The sequence below is a fragment of the Pygocentrus nattereri genome, chromosome 1, assembly GCF_015220715.1.
Source record: "Pygocentrus nattereri isolate fPygNat1 chromosome 1, fPygNat1.pri, whole genome shotgun sequence".
Lineage (NCBI taxonomy): Eukaryota > Metazoa > Chordata > Actinopteri > Characiformes > Serrasalmidae > Pygocentrus > Pygocentrus nattereri.
The window spans coordinates 2,301,515-2,326,047 of NC_051211.1; the positions used below are offsets into that span (position 1 = coordinate 2,301,515).

Consider the following 24,533-nt stretch of genomic DNA (forward strand, 5'->3'; position numbering starts at 1 on the left):
TTCCACCTTCTTGAGCCTCAATTTATCAATACTGGTTTTAAAATCAATCCTACAGAATTCCAATCACCACAAAAGAGCTCGTTCCCACAGTCGTGTGTGAAGGGTCTCATATTTTAAAGTAATAAAAAGGGTTTCTGCAATTTTAACTACAATAATCTACACATGACTACGGAATATATGATTTAAATGACAAAGAAAAGAAGTAAACTCCAAATAAACATTATAAAATATATAATAAAAGTCCCCCAGGAGTCGAGTCACTGGTGTTACTGCGTCTCTTATTTTGAAATAAGAGTCACACCGATGACGTCACTCGACCTCCACTGACCTGTGTTCTGAGGATCTATGGAGAAAAGCTCATGGTGAGTCCACTGCGTCTCTCGGTTCTCAGAGATCTTCTCATTCAGCTCATGATCTCATATGAAGCTTCTAGCTGACGTCACTGGTGTGACCGACTTTATTCTGAGGTCACTGTGAAAAAATTGGATTAAATTCCATATTTTAGTGGACGTTCCCTGATGGACAGCGTGTGGTTTGATGTTCTGTAAAATGCACTGATCATTAAAAACGTCTCTGGTGTTTCCTTCATTATGTGGAACACCGATGAGGATCAGTCACACCAAGTGACACCTATGGACAGACAGTGGACGATTCTGTTAAATGACCCTTTTATGTTTTTTTTGGTAATAAAATATTGATCACAAAAGGAACTGTTTGATTTGACTGTGTGAAAACACTTCACACTCTTAAAGTGAAGTCTCTCTATTAAAAATAGCCTTAAGTGACCCTTATTAGTCCCACGACAGGGAAATTTCTCCGCATTTAACCCGTCCGTGCAGTGAAACACCACAAACACACTAATAAACACACACACTAGGGGCAGTGAGGACAATGGGCAGCCCTACCCGCAGCACCCGGGGAACCTCAGGCACGTACTCTCGGCTCTGGAGATCGAACCGGCGACCTTCTGGTCACAAAGCTGGTTCCCTAACCTCCAGCCCACGACTGCCCCCAAAACCTTTTGGGGGAAAATGACCAGATTGGTATCGATATCAGCCTTTATAGGTATCAGTATCAGTATCGCTATCGGAAATGGAAACGTTGTGCCGTCTCGTACGCCGGTCTGAGCTCACATGCGGCCCACTATTGCTCTGTTTACTCCTCAGCAGCGCTGCTGCTCTCCTAGTTAGAGTAGCGCAGCTTTACGAGGCTGCAAAGGTCTCCAGGACCCGCCGGAGATGGAACCGTCTTATACAGCAGGTGGCAACGAGAGCCTTTCATGACTCACCGTTTTACTACAGAGAGATCCTTTGCTGACTTCTGAGATGACTGCGTTTCATCCTGACGATGAATATGTATCAGTTATTACATGATAATACACTCAGGCCTCCACCTAGTCGATGAAATGTGTACCGTTTTGGCAGATGTGCACATGGAAATAACAGAGAATCTCGACTTCAGACGATCATGTCTTCGCAAAAAAAAAACAAAAAAAAAAAACACAACAGGTGCCAATCACACAAACCGGGACACCCCAGTTTTCCCGAGGCCTTTGCCCATGTTTACATCGTAGCTGTGCTGTAAAGTATGCAACCTATTTAAAATCTAAGTTCATGTGTGACTCGTTTCGCTGAGAAAGCTGGAAATATGTACAGCAGAGATGAAATAAAGAAGGAGGGAAATAAATAAAAGCAGTTAAACGTAAAATAAAAGTAATTCCAGTGGAAAAAGATCAACGTGTAAAGTTTTCCACAGAGGGACCGTCACGGCCTCGGCGCACTGACCCAGCACATGCCAACAAACCCAGACGTGTGGCTCTAGAACACAAAACGTGTTCTCCCGCATTCACACTGGCGCAGAAATGTTCTTACCCCACTCTGTTCTAGAATCATCTCTCCATTCACGCTGTTCTAGAGCGCTCTCCACACTCACACCGGGCCTCGTTCACCAAATGTTCTTCAGAAGAAATTTCTTCTTGAACCCGGTTTACGCAGTTTCGACGAAGACTCTGACTCTCCGACGTTCTCTTGTCTGGGATTTGCTCTTGGGTGAGAGAACAGAATCTACGTAGACTCAAGAGCACAAAGGTGAGAACAGTTCTGCGCCACAAGAACACGTCATGAATCCGACATGGACTTGATCTTCCTCAAGAACACACTTAAGAACATGGTGGTGAAGGAGGCCGAATGTCCTAGAATGTTCTTCATCTATTCATGCAGTTTTAAAAAGTTCTCCCCGTTCAAACCTTTCCAGAACGTTTTCTCTTAATTCACACGGTTCTAGAATGTTTTCCCATTCGCACTCTTCTAGAACGTCCCCTCTCAATTTACATTGTTTTAAAATTTTCTCTCCCCATTAACAGTTCTAGAATCTTTCCCCCATTTACACAGTTCTAGAACATCCTCCCTCCATTCACACTGTTCTAGAATGTTCTCTCTCTCTCTCCATTCAGTTCTTCTCCCCCCTTATTCAAAATGTTCTAGATTGTCTTTCCCACTCACACTGTTCTAGAATCTTTTCCTGTTCACAGTTTGAAAATGTTCTTCCTCAATTTACATTGTTTTGAAATGTTCTCTCCCCATTAACGGTTCTAGAACCTTTTCCCCATTCACACAGTTCTAGAATGCTCTCCCTCCATTCAGACTGTTCTAGACTGTTCTCTCTCTCCATTCACACTGTTCTAGAACATTCTCCCTCTATTCACATTATTTAACCCCCCCCATTCACATTGTTCTAGATTGTCTTCCACACTCATACGGTTCTAGAATTTTTCACAGTTTGAGAATGTTGTTCCTTCATTCACACTGTTGTAGAACATTCTTCCTTCACTAACACCGTCCTAAAACACTCCATTCACAGCGTTCTAGAATGTCCTTCTTTCATTCATACCATCCTAAAACACTTCACTGACATGGTTCTAGAATGTTCTCCACACTGGTTATTTCCTCTTGTACTATAACAAAATAAAGTTGACCCCCCCACAGAAGAACATCAGGGTCTATACTGTAGGGATGCGCACGGGTACTCGAGTACTCTGTTACGGTTCCAGGTGCCAGTGTTCGAATGCTGAAATCACAGAAATTCACGTAGGAGTTTCTCTTCATCGCAGAACGTCAAGAGAACATATAGAAACTAACAATTCAGCAACTGCTTTGAAGTTTTGGTTGAATTTAAGATGCAGTCATTTCTGCTTTGCCACTACAAAGCATGAAGTGCCTCAGCGTGAGCGCATTGCTAAAGACACACCGTTAGAACCAGACTGAGATAGCCTGTCTTAGCTAGGCTAACTACTCTAGCTGCTGTTAGCTAGAACCGAAAACTTTGAACAGATATGTCACTGTTCTCAGTGTTACCCTCACAAACTAACATGTGGGCACATCATCCACTGAGGAGAAGAAACCGACGAGTCTTCCGCCGCAGCGCTGGTTCGTATTGTTAGCATTAGCTCGTTAGCGAAGCCTGCTTAGCTGTGCTAACGAGCTAATGCTAACAGTTGCTACCAGTTTAGCCTGGTGTGGCTACACAATTTCTCTTGAGCGGCAGAGCTCGTTTTTAAACGTACAGTTTTGTTTACTGCCACGCCTTTCTGATGCTTTGAGCCTGCTAGCACCACCACACGGACACGGGTTCAGCCCGTTTGTGTACTGTACGGGATTTTCCTGGATCGTCTTGGATTTTGGTCCTCTGTCCTAAAAAACAGGAATTCCATTAACGCCCCACAATCTAGGCTAATGTTAGCATTTCTTTTGAAGATTAAAGTGGCTTTTGTGGTGTATTTTCATCAAACCAAACCAGAATGGGTTTAGATTTCCTGCCAGTTGGGATTACGCGACAGGTTCAGGCACGAAGCTGCGCCACTGCTGTCCTGCCTCCCTCATTAGCGTAAGCCGCTTTTCCACTGCATGGTACCAGTTGAACTCGGCTCGACTCCACTCGACTCAACTTTACTCGCTTCTGGTACCAGCTACTTCATTTTCCACTGCAGATACAGCACCTCCTCCATGCAGCTGGTCGTCATAGCGATGCCAAATGAAACTGCTGACGTGAAGGAGGCGTTTTGTTCAGAAGAGGCTGATGACAGCGAGACAAAAGACTGCCGAAAACAACAGGAACGTTTGGCAAAAACCACGTCAGATTTCAGACAATGAGACGATTCTGGTTTTGAGACGATGAGACGATTCAGATTTCAGACGATGAGACGATTCTGGTTTCAGACGATGAGACGATTCTGGTTTTGAGAGGATTCTGGTTTTGAGAGGATTCTGGTTTTGAGACGATGAGATGATTCAGATTTCAGACGATGAGACGATTCTGGTTTCAGAAGATGAGACGATTCTGGTTTTGAGAGGATTCTGGTTTTGAGACGATGAGATGATTCTGGTTTTGAGACAATGAGACGATTCTGGTTTGAGACGATGAGACGATTCTGGTTTGAGACGATGAGACGATTCTGGTTTTCAGACCAGAACCTTGATGGAGGTGGTACCGAAAACAGTACCCATTACCAGGTATCAGGTACCATATTTGCCTGGTCGAAACCGATTAGAGCAGAGTTGAGCGGATACCATGCAGTGGAAAAGTGGTTATAGCTAACTATCTATACTATACTATACTATCTATACTATACTATACTATACTATACTGTACTATACTATACTATACTAGCTAATTATTTAGGCACTGGTGCCAATCTAGGGGTGTCCGTCCCCCATTTAACGTAAAGATTTTAGAAAAGGGCATCACAATGGACGCTCTAATTATGAGAACTCATTGTCAGCTGAATAATTTTTGTTCTCCACAGTTCACCAAAAATCCACACTTTAACTCTTACAGATCAAAATCAGTCAGAATGCACATCCCTAATTAGTTGGCATGTTGGGTCAGTGTGCCATGGCCTCTGAGGGTCTCATCACAATACGACAAAAGGAACAAGAGCTTTACAGCTGGAAGAGAACATAAGGAACCCTGTGAACATAAAAACAGAAGTCTGGCGCCAGGTGTTTCAACAACGACACTTCTGAGATATCTCCCTGTATCTGATGGCTCTCCCTCAGAGCTGTGCTCTGTCCATCCGGGCTCAGATTTATCCAACCTGAGGTCTATCCAATTCAGAGAGGCTTAGTTCACGAAACAGCATTTTCCCAGCGTGGAGACCGACGACGACGACAGTGCAGGGGCGAGTGGTGCGATGACGTCACTGGGCCCTCGCCGAGGCCTCACACAGGGAGCGAAGGCGTGAAAAGTGAGCGACAGACTGACACGGACACAAACAGGTGAAAGGTTAAAGTGCGGTCGGCCCGAGTCAGCAGTTGCAGCTCTTCTCCCTCTCTGCCTCCTCCTCGGCCGGGTACAGGACCTTGGCGGTCAGGCCGCTCTTCACGCCGTCCCAGCCGTCGCGGGTGGAGATCTCTCCCATCTTCATCAGCTCGTAGATGTCACGCGTGAGCAGCTCGAAGGCGCGCTCCACGTTGCTATTGCACTTGGCTGACGTCTCCACGTAGCGCACGCCCAGCTCGGCCGCCAGCTGCTCCGCCTCGTCCCGAGACACCTTGCGCTCCCGGCTCAGGTCGCTCTTGTGGCCCACCAGGATGTAGACCATGTGGTGCGGCAGGATGTGCTCGCTGACCTCGCGGTGCCACTCCCGCACGTGGTCGAAGGTTTTCCGATTAGTCAAGTCAAAGACCAGGAGGCCGCCCACCGAGTTGCGATAATAGGAAGTGGTGATGGACCTGGAGAGGCAAAAACAAAACAAATTCAGTGCGTGAAACAGTGGCTGCAGTCGGGGACGTGGGACGGTGGTCTAAGTTGAGGGCATGTATGGCTACTTTCATATTACCAGGTTGAAGTGGCACAAATCTGTTTTTTAATAACCATAATGTGACCTGATGTCTTCTGAGCTGAGTGGACACACAAGTTCAATCTTTGCAAATCCAACCTGAGTCACTTTTGCTACGTTCACACTACAAGCCTTGTTGCTCAAATCCGATTTTTTGCTCAAATCCGGTCTCTCTGACTCGATGGTTCACACTCGTTTAGGTCAGTGACTCTAATAATTAATGTGATGAACCGGCCTGAACTGACCCTCATGAGCTCCTCCTACTCAGTAACGTCACGTGACTGAATCACTGCATCATCAGCACAAACTAACGAGCAGAATGAGCTTCTCTGAGAAGATCATTAACTCTGATCAGCTCTCAGCTTCGTTGTTAGAGCCAGACGGAGGAGAAGAAGGTGAGATGAGCTGCTTTTCCACCGTTTACGGGCTTTAACGTCTGTTTGACACTGTTGCCATGGTAACGCTGAACGATGGAAAAAAGCACATGAATTCCGATCTGAGCATCACATTAAGGTCACATGGCCACGAATCGGATACGTATCCGATCTAGGACCACATATGAAAGCGGCTCAGGTCGGATTTGAAAAGATCAGATTTGTGTTCACACAGCCCTGAAAACACCAGATCTGAGTCACTTCAGGGCAGAAAATCAGATTTGAGCCGACTGAGGGGAGCTAAACTAGCGGAGGAGAAAAAAGGACTGAAAAGTCCCAGCGAGCTGTGCCTTATTCCTGTAGGCTGAGAAACCGAGTGTTTTGTTTTCAGATGATAAAAGAGAGCTCTCCGCCTTCACCCCTGCCCCCGGCGTCTTTCCTCCACCCACCGTTAAAATCGTTACAGTCATATTTGGTTTTTCCCGGACCAGGATTCCTATTTTCACTTAGAAAATCAACACAACATGGAATTTGTAGAAAAAAAAAAAACAGCCTAAGGGATAAAATAGAGGTCATGTAGAGATGAATTACGTCTGCTGTTGGTACATAAACCCTTACAGACGCCATACAGACTCAAAACTATAACAATGCAAGAAAACGTCAATGTCAAACGTGGCCCCTTTAAAGAACCATTTCCGTAAATGAGATGCGCAAGTGGAAGAGAATATTATTTCTAAAGTTTAAAAAACTCCTAAAGGGTTTCTCAAGGTCCGTACGGTGAAGCAAAAAACAATAAGGTGCCTTTCTTTATGTCAGAATGACACCACAGGCTGCTGATAGGAGCTGAAATATGTTCTGCAAGCGACGGGGTTTGTGCTGATGCACCTGCATGAAGAACTGCCTGCTGTGCAGAATCAGTTCAGCTTGTCCTCACAGAACATCTGAGACGCTGAAGCACTTTGACTCATATCAGGATCCAAGCTTTGCTTTCAAAATATGTACAAACGAGTAGCACCGTGTGAACCGATGGGCCTCGTTCACCAGCCGTTCTTAAGAAGAAATGTCTTCTGTAACGCTTTCTATGAATGTCACGTTTGTAAGCATCTATAAACACATTTATAACATGCTAGAATGCCTTCATAATGCTACTTTCACACCAACCATCTCCATGTCCACCTTCACTACATCCATAAACCTTCTCTGAGGTCTACCTCTTCTCCCTCTACCTGGCAGCTCCATCTCCAACATTCTTTGACCAATATATCCACTATTCCTCCTCAACACATGTCCAAACCATCTCAACCTGGCCTCTCTGGCTTTATCTCCAAACTGCTCCACCTTCACTGTCCCTCTGATCTGCTCATTTCTAATCTTGTCCATCCTTGTCACTCCCAACGAAAATCTCAGCATCTTCATCTCCGCCACCTCCAGCTCAGCCTCCTGTCTTTTAGACAGAGCCACAGTCTCCAAACCACAAATCATAGCAGGACGCACTGCTGTCTTGTAAACCTTCCCTTTCACTCTTGCTGCTATCCTTCTGTCACACATCAGCCCTGACATCCGTCTCCACCCACTCCATCCTGCCTCCACCCTCTTCCTCACCTCTTTTCTACACTGTCCATTGCTCTGGATGGTTGACCCAAGATATTTGAAGTCATCCACCTTTACGACCTCGACTCCTTGCATCTTCACCTTTCCACCTGCCTCCCTCTCATTCACACACATGTATTCCGTCTCTACTGACCTTCATTCCTCTCCTCTCCAGTGCAAACCTCCACCTCTCCAGATTCTCCTCCACCTGCTCACTACTCTCACCACTGATTACAATGTCATCTGCAAACATCATGGTCCATGTATTATAAGTAGTGTTAATAACACGTTATACTGTCAGTGCCAAAGAGTTCAGTCCCAGCTTGGAGAGCATTAAGACAAATACAGAGTTTATTTACTGAGATTTCCAGTTTTATTTCAGAGCTTTATTGAGCAGACAAATACAACTTATGAGCTCTTATGATTTGTTATGAGCACTACTTGTAATGCATTATGTTAATAACTCATAATACATAATAAGCATGGCTATAAGGTGTGATGCATTTTTATAAATATAGCCATGTTTATGATGCCTTATGAATGCATTGCGGCATGTTATAACTGTTTATAGATGCTTACAAACGTGACATTCATAGAAAGTGTTACCTTTCCTTCTTAAACCCATTTCTCAGAAGACTCTGACTCTCCAATGTTCTCTTATCAGGGGTCTCTTCTTAGGCGAGAAGGGAATCTACACACAGTCAAGAGCACAGAGGTGAGAACGGTTCTGCGCTTTAAGAACACGACATGAATCTGACCTTTCAAAGAACGCACCTAAGAAGAGACTTAGGAAGACGTTGGCAAACAAGGCCCAATGTTCTCTTTAACACGATCAGCCCTACTGTGTCCCACACACTGTGCAAATACACCAGCAACGTTTTCAGCCATGGGATTAGCTGAAATACCGTGGGGGGGTTTAGCTAGAACATGTGACAGTTCTTATGTAAAGTATCAGAGAGCCTTAGCAACTGAAGCATACTGTACTGTGGAAAAGTCAATAACCACTTTTCATTATTTCATTTACAGGCAAAGCTCCCATTAAGTACAAGTTACTTATGTTTCAGGAGATATTTTTGGGGTGGTGATGTTGGAAGATCAGTGCTGGATCACTCCAACTCATCCCGAAGGTCTGTGCCACAGGACACAGTCCCACTGATCCACAGACCCGTTTATATCCCTCTAGCTGACTGCTGTGGTGACCTTCGGCACTCGTGCCACCAACTCTACTGGCAGTGCTTCAAAGTGTTCCTCAGAGTGGTCTGGTGTGGAGTCAGATCTGCTCACAGTGGTGGTGATGGGAAGCAGACGTCCCTCTAAAAGCTCCTCACATGAACTGGTTCTGAATTCACTGCCTGATGACTGAGACGCTGTTTTATGAGAGTTTAGAGAACTTCAACTCCATTCATGGTGGAGGGAGACATGCAGGGCGCTGTGCGGCAAAATAGTCCCCAAAGAAAACTCATTATTCCAGATTTTCCACTGTTTTCCATCATCAACATTCCATATAAGCTCAGAAGACTCGTGTAGGTTCTCTGGTGGTTCTGGATGGTAAATGAAATGTCTATATCTGTGTTGTAGTCATGGCGACGCCTGGTTCCTATCACCACCACTGTAAACACGTCAGAACCGTTTCACACCAAAACGCTCTGAATGACAAACTCAGTGGCTGAATTATGCGGAAATTCCCCTTTAAACATCTCCTCTCTCCACCTGGGTAACTCCTCTTGGCATTAACATAGCTGGCTTCATGGGTGAGATGTTTGGAGTGTGTAGTCAGAATAAATAAACGATTGTGGTATTTAAAATTCTGACAAGCGTCAAATTGACAATCCGCATTCATCAATGAGCCGAGCGGCTCAGACTCTAGGCTCAGACTCTAGGCTCAGACTCTAGGCTCAGACTCTAGGCTCAGACTCTAGGCTCAGACTCTAGGCTCAGACTCTAGGCTCAGACTCTAGGCTCAGACTCTAGGCTCATAGGGCTAAAATCAGGGTAAAAGTTGTGTAGTGTAACCCCGGCTTCAGCAGTGAGGCCGGCGTCTCTGTAGGCCGATAATATAGGCTTTCATGAACTTTCTTCACCAGAAAGTTTTGATTTCTTAAGTCTTTCCAACCGATGGCCAGTCTGCTTCACATCGCGAAGTTCAGAAGTATCCCAGAAGGCAGAGGTGCTAAAAGAGACAGATTTAGCTTTCAAAGGTGCTAATGAATGACACTCGGCGAGAGCAGCGTAGAGAACATGAGCTTATGGTCAGAAAGAGGAAACAGCAGCGGATGGGGTGAAGGTAGGTCTACTCAAATATCAGCTGCAGTACAACAAACCCACAAAAGTTGGAAATGCTAATAAACATAAAGCAGTGGCTTTTAAATCTACTTTGACCTGTGTTTGAACAAAAAAAGTAGAAAGACAAAAGGTAGGAGTGTCTAATAGAGTGGACAGTGAGTGGACACAGTGCTTTAACACTCCAGCAGCACTGCTGTGTCTGATCCACTCGCACCAGCGCAACACACACTAACACACCACCACCACCACCACATCAGTGTCACTGCAGTGCTGAGAATGGTCCACCACACAAACAGTACCTGCTCTGTGAGGGTCCATGGGGGTCCTGACCACTGAAGAACAGGGTAACAGAGTATCAGAGAAACAGATGGACTACAGTCTGTAACTGTAGAACTACAGAGTGCAGATATACGGTCAGTGGAGCTGATAAAAACAAGAACGATAGATGACAGAAACAAGGTGGTGGTCATAATGTTATGCCTGATTGGTGTATGCAAGGACCCAAGATGCAACGGGGGGTGTTAAAAATTTGCATAATGGAGCATATTCATAGATCTTCACATCTTTAATGAATCAAGTTTATTTATAATAGTGCTTTTTACAGGTGTGATCACAAAGCAGCTTTACAGAAAATCTGGTTCTAAGCCCTACTGAGCATCGCCAAGGGCGACAATGGCAAGAAAAGCTCCCTAAAAGCAAGAAGAAGAAACCTTGAGAGGAACCAAGACTCAAAAGGGGAACCCATCCTCCTCAGGGCCACATCGGTGAGCAAAACAGTAACACAACAAGAGCAATATGGACAGAGAATAAGACTTTACCATTCATATAGAATAAAAAATATATAATATAATAGTTTTATCTTAACAACTTAAGACTCCCCCAGTCACATGATACTGCCAGCTAGTGCTGGGCAATATCACGATTAATTGGATGTTTTCCCTCGATTACGATGAATAAATTATTCTTTTTTTTTTGGTTTGTTTTTGCTTCTTTGCCCTCACAGTTCACTGAAATGGTTTGTTCTGTAAATATGTTCTGCATATCTTAACGTAAATCATCCCAACAGCCAGATCAGAAATCACGCGACTTTTACGTCAATTCAACTTGACGTTCGTCATAATTTTGCGCTGGTGAGACTCATAAACATTTAGGCTGATGTTTCTGTACAGAAATGAGAAGAGACTCATCCAAACATCTCCGCGTTCAAAGAGATTTCTAAAGAACTGTCCGAACGCGGCCGCAAGAGAACGAGTCTGCTGCATCAAAGAACACTTAACAGTCTGAAAGCAGTTTAAAGACCCTGAGGATGAGAACCGAAGAAGTGACTGCTCCCTTTTTACAGCTCTAACACATTCTGGGTGATGAGCCCAGCTGTCAGTCAGTGAAGCTTCATGATGCTCCTGTGATGAAGTTGAAGCTGATCCTCCGGGAGCGACTGGCGTTGGCAGTTGTGATTGTTTACCTCTGGATGAGCCGTGACGCTGTTCTTTTGCGCATGTGGCTCAGTTTTGGAGCTGATCTGTTCAGACTGTCGCATACAGATCACATTTAAAAGATAATCTGAACAGCCAAACCAAAGAAATCAGATTTGGGCCACTTTGACCGGCTGTGTGAACGTAGCCTTAGCTTTCATGTTGCAGACTGGATGTGGCAGAGTCACGCAATACACGCTACGGTACAACACAGCGTGAGGAAAGGATTAACAATGTAAAAAATCACCGACATTGAAGATTACATCGATACATTTCCATTACTTTTTGATTAATCGCCCAGCCCTACTACCAGCACTAGGAGGGCGAAGGCTACTACAGGCTTCCTCTGAGACCTGTGAAGCTCCACTGCATCTTTTTGAACTGATGCAACGTCACTGGACATCCGAATACGCTTGGAGGAGAACACTAAGCTCCAGTTCTACAGGTGTCTGTGCTGACTAGCATCACGTTCGAGTGAGGGTGGGCGGTTGGAGAGACGGGGGGCCATCCCACCCATCCAGAGAGCGAGGCCAATCCTGCTCTCTTGGACTCCCAGACACGGATGGCTCATTGCATTTTTTGTAAATATTTGCTGATTCTAAATTTAATGCCTGTGACATGTTCTAAAAAAGTTGGGACGGGGTAATTTAAGAAGAGGAACATTGTAAAAATGTTCAAAAAACATGCGCTCAAACTTAGATACAAAAGGAGCATCCACGACATGGCTGAGCCCTTGATGAGCGAGGATGGGTCGAGGCTCACCACTTTGCCACAAAATGCATCGACCATAAACCCAACAGTTTAAAAATGACGGTCCTCGGGCAGGGATTTCAAGGATTTGAGGTCTTTCATTCTCTACAGTGCATAATATCATCACAGGATTCAGGGAAAGCCAGAAGCCACAATTGAATGTTCGGCTCCTCAGACAGCACGGCATTAAAATCCAGCATGATTCTGTGGTGGATGTCACCACATCAGCTCCGGAATACTTGGGAAAAATGTTGTCGATAAACACCGTCAATCACTGCATCCACAAAAACAAGGTAAGACTAAAATGTGCAGTGGAAGCCATCTGCTCATCTACCCACGGGCTGTTTAACTGGCCACACCAAACAGCACCAACCAAAACAGACACACCTTGGACTACATTCCACATGCTGTCCACATGTTTGGAATTTGGGTTGGAAGCAATGCTGCTTAATCATTTGATATAGAGGGTGTCCCAAAAAAATTGACATCATTTTTTGGCCAATTCTTCCTCAAATGATCTCAAATTTGAACAAAATATGTAAAATCAGGTTTAATTTTTTATGCTTTTTTTTTTCAGGTTGAATGGCGTTCACTAGAAATGAAAAGGCATTTTGTGTGTTAGAATACGCTCGAACACAGTCAAACAAGAGTGAGCAGCGTGCGTTGTTTTCATTAAAATTCAGTAAAAAAGCACCAACTGGAAAGCAGATTTGGACACGGCACAAAAACTTCAAAGAGGAAGGCTGTCTGCGTGGGGCAAAGGGATCTGGCCGTGTGTCGCGTCACAGGCGGTGCGCATATTGAACATTTGTGAAGCTGTGAAATCTACATCCCTCTGAATTTCTTGATCGAATTCTGACAAATAAATCTTGTTTCGTTCAACCATGGAGCCTATTTCATTTCGTTTCACTGAGCTGAATTCAGAGCTCAAACAAAGCCTGTCGGACCTCCGAGAAGAGGTTAGAAAGGATGTTAAAGCCGAATTCGAAGGCCTGAAGAATGACATCTTTCAGAAACTCCAACAAACAAATGAAGAAGTGCAGACGCAAGGGACTAAAGTCGCTGAGGCTGAAAAGAGCATCCAAGAGCTCGAAGTGGCCAATACGGAGCTGAGGGAGGCAGTCGCAGCGGAGATAGATCGACATGAGGCTATGCAGACGAACATCTCCGACATGGAAAGGCGCTCTCGTTGGAATCATATCCGCATCTACGGTGTGGGAGAAGGCTTGGAAGGTACCTCAATGATGCGCTTTGTAGAGGGGTTTTTCAAGACACACCTAGACCTCGGTGATACGGACTTTCAGATTCAAAGAGCGCACAGGTCACTTGCTACTAAACCGCAGAACGACGAGGCCCCACCAAGATCTATTGTAGTCAACTTCTTACAGCTCAGAGTGAAAGAGCTTGTGTTAAAAGCGGCCTGGGCTAAAGAGCTCAATCTACAGGGCAGACGCATCTCAGTGGCTCAGGACTACCCAACTGAAGTGATGTTGAAGAGGCGGGAATACATGGAGATTAAAAAAAGTTCTCAAAGGTCACAACATTCGTTTTCAAACCCCCTACCCAGCCAGACTGAGAATGCAGTGGGATGGAGGAGCTCAGCTTTATTACACCGCAGCGGAGGCAGTGAAGGCCCTGGAGGAGAGAGGTATAACAGTCCCGGGCTTCCAAGCAGCACTGCTGAGAAGCCCCAGCGAGATTCACATTGGCGGTCAGCAGCTCGGAGAGGCGGGATGGACAATGTGAGAGAGAGGTTGCTGGGTTTTCGCCGTCAACACACAAGTCCAGTCTGAGACTCTCACTTCCATTTAGGGAGAGACCTTCTGATAACTGACGACATGCGTGGTGAGATGACAGTAATGTGTATTTCTAATGTACAGTGGTCACCTACTCAGATATGAGTGCCTTCTGGTCCTGTGTTTAGTAATATATTATCACAAGAAGACCATAATGTTTAATGTTATAACAGACCGGGGAATATCCCCTCATGGCCCGAGGATTGGCTGGGGCAAAACGGGTCGTTAAGATTCCCCGAAGTTGGAGGTCACTGTTCATTTTTCTTTGTTCAGAGTTGTATGTTCATATGTTATTTAAGCTGTCAGGGTCAAATTTACACAGTTACTGAATATGGCTATGCCTTATGATTTAAAGGTAGTTACTTTGAATGTAAATGGGTTGAATAGCCCTATAAAAAGAGACAGAGTGCTGAGGGGATTAAAGAGGGAAAAGGCACAAATAATCGTTCTACAGGAAACACATTTATCCCCAGCTGAGCATGGAAAATTGAAAAAGTTTGGCTACAGGCAGACATACTATTCATCTTTGAAAGGTACAAAAAATAGAAGAGGGGTAGCAATTATTTTTCAAAACTCTTTAAATTTTGAATTGACTAAAGAGATTAATGACAAAGAGGGTCGATTTGTTTTGTGACAAGGCAGGCTTCAACAAATGCCAATAACAATAACCCGCCTAATAGTAATAAGGCTTTTTTTCATACCATTCTTGACCTCCTTGCTTCTGAGAGCAAAGGAACATTGATCTGTGGGGGAGACTTTAATTTAGTACTCAACCATAGATTGGACACTACTGGCACCAAAAGGCTTCAGTCCAGGGAGACCAGAATAATGAACAGTATTTTGGTAGAATTAGGACTATTGGATGTCCGGCGAGAGCTGCATAGTGGGGATAGGGACTATACGTATTATAAGATAGACACAAAGTATATGATTGCACTATAGGTGATCCAAATCTTTCAGATCACTCAGCTGTATATCTTAAAATACAATTGAACAATACAGGCCTTCTAAATAATCCTACTACTGTTCAACAGATAAAGGATGAAATAAAGCAGTTCTGTGAATTAAATGATAATGGAGAGGTAAGCCCTACCATACTGTGGGATGCTGCTAAGGTAGTTCTAAGAGGGAAATTAACTGCAATCACGACAGCTCATAAAAGGATAAAAGAACATGCACTTAAAACCCTTGAGAAAGAACTTGAACAACCGAGGAAGGCACACAAGGACAATGAAGATCCACTGACTTATAAAAATATTGTTGACATTAAAAAGAAATTGCACCAATATCATAGGGAGGAATTTTAATAGAAATTAAGGTTTCTAAGACAAACATACTACGAATCTGGCGTGAGAGCCACAAGGGCTTTAGCTAGGAAATTACGAAAACAACAAACTTTAAATATAATTCATAAGGTTAGGTGCCCACAAACAGGAACAGTCTCAAGTAACTTGTTGGATATAGAAGGAGCTTTTTAAAATTACTATAAAAAATTATACACACAACCTCCCTTAAAGGCTTTCCTTCAGAGGCTGGATCTACCCTCAATTGGAACAAATCAAAATGAACTAATAGGTAAGGAAATTACGCAGGAAGAGCTTGATAATGCAATTGGCCAATTAAAAAAATAATAAAACTCCGGGAAGTGATGGATATCCAGCGCAATGGTACAAAATGTTTAGAATGGACATCTCATTAATACTGTTGGCCTCCCTTAATTCAACTCTCAAAGAAGCAGTGACACTAATCTCACTAATAGCAAAAGAAGGTAAAGATAAAGATCTATGCAGCTCCTATAGACCAATTTCTATCTTAAATGTGGACTATAAATTATTTGCATCTATAATTACGAACCGACTCGGTCGCCAAACACACGACAATATAAGAAGAACGTTACATATAATTAAATATATTAATAATAGAAAGCCAAAAGCAGCCTTACTTAGTTTGGACACGGAGAAAGCGTTTGATCGTGCCAGCTGGCAATTTCTGTTTTTGACATTGGAGAGATTGGGTTTTTCAGAAAATGTCATCAAGTGTAAAAGGTCTGTATTCACAACCCTCAGCTAGGATTAAAGTGAATGGGTGACTGACAGAAAGCTTCCTTTTGGAGAGAGGGTGTCGCCAAGGTTGCCCACTGTCGCCGACAATTTTCTCAATCATTATAGAGCCGCTAATCTTTAGATATAAGGGGTATCAGCTTTGCAGGAGAGGAGCACAAGGTGGCGCTCTTTGCTGATGATGTACTGATATACCTAAATGACCCAGACACCACTCTCCTAGCTTTATTTGACCTTCTAGATACATCCATTCATCCATCCATCCATTTTCTAAGCCGCTTCTCCGTCAGGGTCGCGGGGGGATGCTGGAGCCTATCCCAGCAGTCTTCGGGCGGAAGGCAGGATACACCCTGGACAGGTCGCCAGTCCATCGCAGTCCATCCACTCACACCCAGGGGCAATTTAGCATGTCCAATTGGCCTGACTGCATGTCTTTGGACTGTGGGAGGAACCCCACGCAGACACGGGGAGAACATGCAAACTCCACACAGAGAGGACCCTGGCCGCCCGGTCGGGGAATCGAACCCAGGCCCTCCTCGCTGTGAGGCGATAGCGCTACCCACTACGCCACCGTGCCGCCCTCTTCTAGATACATTTGGGTCTTATTCTGGCTATAAACTGAACCTTGAAAAAACAAGTCTTGGCTTTTGGAGATGTGCCAACATCTAACACCAGGCAACTTTTTGGCTTTAAATGGAAATCAAATATTTGGGCATAAGGTTAACTAAAGATCTGAATAGTATGCACAATGCAAACTACCCCCTAATAATTACCCAAATTAAAAACGACCTGGCGAGATGGTCACTACTTCTATTAGATCTAAGTTCTCGCATTGAAACCATAAAATGAATGTTCTACCTAGTTTGCTATATCTCTTCCTAGCTATTCCTGTAGAAATTCCTTCCAGTCAGTATATTGGGTATATTGGGACAGACAATTATCTCGATTTGTGTGGAATGGGAAGAGTTTGCAACACTGCAACTACGTAAAGAAAAAGGAGGATTGGCTCTTCCAAATCTTGAAGAATACCATCAGTCGACCCAACTTAAATACTTGATTCTCTGGTGTGATACTAATGTACCAACCAAATGGAAGAACACTGAGCTCTCCACAACACCCTTTCCAATACAGACCTTGATAGGGGACCAGGCCAGACTAATTGACTCGGAAATTGATCCTATTGTCTTACACACCCTCAAAATTGGGTTCAGATTAGTTAAACGGTTTAAACTACAGACTCAGATTAAGCAACTAAGACGGTTAGCATATGACCTTTCATTCCAACCAGGATTACTAGACCACCAATTTAAACTATGGGCACACAAAGGCCTGACAGCCTTTTGCACAATGATACACAAGGGGAATCTGCTGTCCTTCCAAGAGCTGAAAGAGAAGTTTAGACTTAATAATCAAGATTTCTTTAGATATTTGCAGCTCCGGGATTACTATTTGAAAGAAATCAAAGGCATAAACATACAGTTGGAAGAGAACCCTATAATCCTGGAGCAGGTGGAGCAGACTTATTCTGTGGGGTCAGAGAAAATAGCCTCAAACCTGTACAATGGAATTATTAACTCGAAAAATGAGTCAACTGACTATGTCAAAAGGGTGTGGGAGAAAGAATTAAATACTATAATACCCAATCTGGATTGGGGGAATATTTGGAAAACACAATTTACATCTACTTGTTCAAGGATGTGGCGTGAATTCTGTTGGAAAAACATAATCCGTTTTTTCTATACCCCTAAAGTCAAATCAATGCACCTAGGTGTGTCACAACCATGCTGGAGGCACTGTTGCTCTGATGTAGGACAGTTTCATATTTTTTGGCAATGGCTTAAAATCCATCTCTATTGGAATGAAGATTGGGGCCATATCACCAAAATCGTATCTGTGGAAATTCCTAAAGTGTTTCTAGTGATTTATATGGGGAACCTCCCTGATCTTTCTAGCAGCCAGCAAGAAAGCCATCACTCCAAAATGGTTGCAGACAGACCCCCCCAGGATGGATCTGTGGAAGACTATTGTCAATGAGATACACGAGATGGAATCTCTAACCTTTGTCCTGAGATTACACAAAGATAAGATTAAAAAGAAATGGGAAAATGGTTAAGATCCATTAATAATTGATTGCATTTAAGTACAAACCGGATTCCAAAAAAGTTGGGACACTAAACAAATTGTGAATAAAAACTGAATGCAATGATGTGGAGATGGCAAATGTCTATTTTATTCGTAATAGAACATAGATGAAAGATCAAAAGTTTAATCTGAGTAAATGTAACATTTTAAAGGAAAAATATGTTGAATCAAAATTTCACAGTGTCAACAAATCTTGCGTAAGGGTCAAGGCCGTAAAACTCTACTGGATGCTCGTGATCTCCAGGCCCTTAAACGTCACTGCACCTCAAACAGGAATGCCGCTGTCAAGGAAATAACAGAATGGGCTCAGGAATACTTCCAGAAAGCATCGTCAGTGAACACAATCCACCGTGCCATTCGCCACTGCCAGCTGAAACTCTACAGTGCAAAGAGGAAGCCATTTCTAAGCAAGCTCAGACGTTTGCACTGGGCCAGGGGTCATTTACAATGGAGTGTGGCAAGCTGGACGACTGTTCTGTGGTCAGATGAGTCACGATGTGAAGTTCTTTATGGAACACAGGGACGCCATGTCATCCGGACCAGAGAGGACAAGGATAACCCAAGTTGTTACCAACGCTCCGTTCAGAATCCTGCATCACTGATGGTTTGGGGTTGCATGAGTGCTTGTGGCATGGGCAGCTTGCATGTCTGGAAAGGCACCATTAATGCAGAGAACTATGTTCAGGTTCTAGAACAACATATGCTCCCATCTAGACGTCGTCGCTTTCAGGGAAGACCCTGCATTTTTCAACAAGATAATGCCAGACCACATTCTGCAGCAATCACAACATCACGGCTACGTAGGAGAAGGATCCGGGTACTGAAACGGCCAGACTGCAGTCCAGATCTTTCACCTATAGAGAACATTTGGCGCATCATAAAGAGGAAGGTGCGACAAAGAAGGCCCAAGACGACTGAACAGTTAGAGGCCTGTATTAGACTTGAATGGGAGACCATTCCTATTTCTAAACTTGAGAAACTGGTCTCCTCTGTCCCCAGACGTCTGTTGAGTGTTGTAAGAAGAAGGGGGGATGCCACACAGTGGTGAAAATGGCCTTGTCCCAACTTTTTTGGGATTTGTTGACGCCATGAAATTTTGAAAAACAACATATTTTTCCCTTAAATTGATACATTCTCTCAGTGTAAACTTTTGATCTGTGATTTGTGTTTTATTCTGAATAAAATATTGACATTTGCCATCTCCACATTATTGCATTCAGTTTTTATTCACAATTTGTTTAGTGTCCCAACTTTTTTGGAATCCGGTTTGTACAAAGAATACTAAACCAGCCTAAATGTCTTTTATATGTGTGTATACGTTTGTATCCATCTTTGTTTATTTCTTCTAATTAATATATGTATCCAAATTGAACTATATTTGTATAATACCTTCTTATTATGGTGATACATTTTGTATGAAGATTGTAATCATTTGGACCCAGGCAGCTTGCTTTTGTTTTCTTATTTTGTTTTCATTCATTCATTTGTGCTATTATTATTTTTCTTTTAGTGTTTGTTATATCCTGTAATGTCAAGTTTTGAAAATCAATAAAAATGTACGTAAAAAAACAAACAAACAAAAAAATTTGGATCAGTTTGTGTTTTCAGTGCCAAACCATTCGCCAGACTAAACGGGCTGTAAGAAGCTTTACAGACCGGCTGGAACAAAACAACATTAATACTGATCTGGAGAAACTGACCAAACTGAGCTGAACCTGATATTGGGTCAGTTTTACGGCTCAGTCTGATTTGGTCCGACTCTGAATATCAGACACGTCTGGCGAATGGTGTTGGGTTCATTTCTGGCTGATTCCAGGTTGTTCAGCTGTTCTTCTGTCACAGCTGCCGACTGAAAAGCTGCTCAGTGGTGACGACAGTTTGGGAATTTAGTGTAAGGAGCTGGAGAACGAACTGCCGGCTGAGCAGCGAGTGGGCGGAGCTCGTTACTCTGACGTAGCACCAAGCAGCTCGTTAAGGAGCTTTAATTAGGAGGAAGGAGCTGAACATTAAAACATATTAAAGCCGCGTTCACGGCCAGTTTATTAATTTCTTACTGTATTTATTTACCTGCTGTATTAAAGCAGTAGAGCACTCGAGGAGGGAGTTATCACCAATAACATCACGGCTGGGATGATCTACGGACACCAGATCACAGCTGGGATGTTATCTTGCGATAACTCACTCCCTCTCGGGTTCTACTGCTTAATTACAAACCTGCCAAAATAACAACAAGCTAGTCCATATTTTATCCAATCACCAAAGCACTTCTTCCCGCCAAAACTAACCAAAATCCACCAGGTTTGGCAGGGACTCGCCCAATCTGGCAACACTGATCCCTGGTAGTGAAGGGAAGGGGGGTGGGTTAGGGAGCAAGATGCGATGGAGGGCCCTAAAATTTGCATACTCATGGATATTCATAGATCGTCATGTTTTTTATGAATCAAGTTTATTTGATGCTTTTTACAGCAGGTGAGATCACAAATCAGCTTCATAGAAAATCCGGTTCTAAGCCCTACTAAGCGTCGCCAAGGGCGACAGTGGCAAGAAAAGCCCCCCGAAAGCGACAAGAAGAAAGTGAATGAATTACTATTCAGTTGAGCTCTGCTCCGATTGGCTGGGTCACAGCGAGGCACTGCGGCTGCCTCACACAGAGGCAATGTCTCGAAACGAGACACAGGCAGGAAAAGAAATGAACCTTGTGTAAATAAGATCCTCGTGCTACTCGGCTAGTTATGCCATATAGAAACATATACAGCTCATTCGCCATCAGTCTGAAGAACCATATATATAGAACCATTTTCTGTACTGAAGAACCATCATTTATACGTGTGTAGAACCATCAAACAACTCAAACACGATTTGACATCATATGTCGTATGACATTGGGTTCAAGGGTGCTTTAGTAAAGAAAATGGTTCTATAAAGAACCATGAACACTCAAAGAACCATATGCATGCTTAAATGCATACGGTGGTGAAATGGTTCTTCAGACTGATGGAGAACGTGCTGTATATTGGTGCACGTAGAACCTTTTTGAAAAACTGCTACAAGCTTGACGTTACACATCCTTTAAAAAGAGGGTTCTTCAAAAGGTTCCTTAGTAAAGGAAGTGAACCATGAACACTGAAAGATCCATATCATGCTTAAGCGGTTCTTTGCATGGTTGAAACGGTTCTTCAGATTGATGGACAATGTGTTGACAAACCTGACACTGAACACTCTTAAAAAGCTGGTTCTTTAAGGGTTCTTTTGTAAAAGAAATGGTTCTATATTGAACTATGAACACCTTGGCACGTTGAAATGATTCTCTGCATGGTGAAATGGTTCTGTACGTGGTTCTATAAGGAATCTTTTCGAACAAAGCACCAAAAAGGGTTTTTCTATTGTTACTTGTAAGCTTGACACCGTACCAACAGCAGAACCCCTTTTGGTTCTATACAGAACTTTTTTTTAAAAATAAATATACAACACATTCTCCATTTAACCATTGCACCATGCAAGGAACCATTTAAGCATGCACAGGGTTCTTGTGGTTCTAAACAGAACCACTGTCGTCACTAAAGAACCCTTAAAGAACCCTCGTTTTAAGTGTGGACTGTAGGACAGACTCTGAAAGGCATGCAGCGCTTTTATAAGCAGCAGCATCAGAGAAGCGAAAGCCTGTGAAGGCAGCTGGGTGTGATGTGAGGCTGAATCACGCTGAGGGAGGAGTGATCCTGGAGAGAGTGATGGGATGAATGAATGGAGAGGAGGGGAGGAGAGAGGAGGAGAGAGGAGGGAAAAGAGGGGGTCTGTTTGTTTACTTCACTCATTCACTCGGCGTGAAGCAGGCAGTGCTGGCTCACAGCAGCCGTGGAGGTGGAGGTGAAGTGACGAGTGATGAGATAAGTGGGCAGGTTCACGCGCTGACCCGTCCACAGCTCGGTCACAGTCAGCGGCTCTCGTCTCTGAGGCTGTTACGCAACCCAGGGCCGGAAAACCGGCCGCCATCCACGGATGAGCGGCTTAAGGTGCAGCCACACGGTTTCTGTGGTCTCAGAGGGAGGAAATGAGCTGGAAACGCTGAAGGAGCCTTATAGGGCGATGAAACGCCTCACCAGACGGCGCTCTGCGGTCAGATACTCACAGTGATGATGCAAAGACAAACGAGGCTGAGGTTGGCTTCCTATTTCCCCAGTCCACCTTAAATGATGAAGCAGTTACAGCCTTCTTACTTGAATTTTCCAGTTCCACCTTAAATGATGAAGCAGTTACAGCCTTCTTGCTTGAATTTTCCAGTTCCACCTTAAATGATGAAGCAGTTACAGCCTTCTTGCGTGGATTTCCCCGCTCCACCTTAAATGACGTAGCAGTTACATCCTGGCGCCGAGGAACGGGAAATATCGAACAAGAAGAATGCAACTGCTGCACCATTTAAGGTGGAACTGGAAATTTGTAGCCAACAAGAACGTAACTGTTGCACCATTTAAGGTGGAACCTGAAATTTCTAACAAGAAGAACGGAATCGCTTCACCGTTTAAGGTGGAACGGGCAAAATCGAACAAAAATAACGTAACTGCTGCACCATTTGAGGTGGAACGGAACAATTCCAGCAAAGAAGACCGTAAACCGTGCGCCATTTAAGGTGGAACGGGAAAATTTCTAGCACAGAAGACCGTAAACCATGCACCATTTAAGGTGGAACGGGAAAATTCGAACTAGATGAATGGAGCTGCTGCACCGTTTAAGGTGGAACGGCCGTATTCGACTAAGAAGAATGTAACTGCTGTACCGTTTAAGGTGGAACGGGCGAATTCGTCTAAGAAGAATGTAACTGCTGCACCGTTTAAGGTGGAACGGGCAAATTCGAACCAGAAGCTGGCTAACAGGGGAGCCAACTTCAGCCTCGTCAAAGAAAAACGCCGAAGTGGCGAAGCGCACCATCGATGCAGGTGTGGATGCATCTCACGCATCCCAAATCATCTCAATCACGTGAGAAAAGCCCCTCCAAAACCCCCACAGTGCCCACCTGAATCGCTCCTGGCCGGCGGTGTCCCACAGCTGCAGCTTGATCTTCACCCCAGGCTCGATGTCCAGCGAGCGCGCGTAGAAATCCACGCCGACCGTGGGGTCAGCCACGTCGCTGTACACGCCGTCCGTGAACCGTTTGAGCAGCGAGGATTTGCCCACGGTGGAGTCGCCCAGCAAGATGATCCTGAACTGGTATTGCCACAGGATATCCATGGCATGGCGAGGCGAGGCGAGGCGAGGCGCGCGCAGAACGACAGGTGCGCAAAAAAAAGGCGAGGCGCGCGCAAAAAAACCCCCCAAAATTACAACAACAGAAGCGCGCGGGCGCTGTGTTTACATTGAGGACACTGAGGCAGACGGCGAGGAGGAGGAAGAGGGTGGCGCGTGTGCGCGAGCACTGCTGCTGCTGCAGTCACGTGACGTTCGCATCTCCTGATGGCCCGTGCACCTAAGCCTGCACGGCCTGCGTGCACTGGCTGCCTCGCGCACCCGCTGCGTGGCCACTCACTGGCCACTTTATTAGAAACACCCAGATTGTGCGTCCTGGCCACTTTATTAGAAACACCTAGCTTGTGATTCCTGGCCACTTTATTAGAAACACCCAGCTTGTGATTCCTGGCCACTTTATTAGAAACACCCAGCTTGTGATTCCTGGCCACTTTATTAGAAACACCCAGCTTGTGATTCCTGGCCACTTTATTAGAAACACTCATCTTGTGATTCCTGGCCACTTTATTAGAAACACTCATCTTGTGATTCCTGGCCACTTTATTAGAAACACTCATCTTGTGATTCCTGGCCACTTTATTAGAAACACATAGCTTGTGATTCCTGGCCACTTTATTAGAAACACTCATCTTGTGCTTCGTGGTCACTTTATTAGAAACACTCATCTTGTGATTCCTGGCCACTTTATTAGAAACACTCATCTTGTGATTCCTGGCCACTTTATTAGAAACACCCAGCTTGTGATTCCTGGCCACTTTATTAGAAACACCCAGCTTGTGATTCCTGGCCACTTTATTAGAAACACCCAGCTTGTGATTCCTGGCCACTTTATTAGAAACACCCAGCTTGTGATTCCTGGCCACTTTATTAGAAACACCCAGCTTGTGATTCCTGGCCACTTTATTAGAAACACTCATCTTGTGATTCCTGGCCACTTTATTAGAAACACTCATCTTGTGATTCCTGGCCACTTTATTAGAAACACTCATCTT

The 24,533-nt window shown here is 44.3% G+C and overlaps 1 protein-coding gene across 1 annotated transcript; it reads right to left on the bottom strand.

Annotated features, from left to right (window-relative positions):
- Window positions 1-1,474: 1,474 nt before the first annotated feature.
- rab42a (RAB42, member RAS oncogene family a) lies at window positions 1,475-23,730 on the bottom strand. The gene is made up of 2 exons (XM_017687586.2): window positions 23,312-23,730; window positions 1,475-5,729 (listed from the first exon to the last, which is right to left on the bottom strand). Exons 1-2 carry the CDS (start codon window positions 23,524-23,526, stop codon window positions 5,303-5,305), a joined length of 642 nt encoding a protein of 213 aa, XP_017543075.1. The 5' UTR covers window positions 23,527-23,730; the 3' UTR covers window positions 1,475-5,302.
- Between the last annotated feature and the right edge of the window lie 803 nt (window positions 23,731-24,533).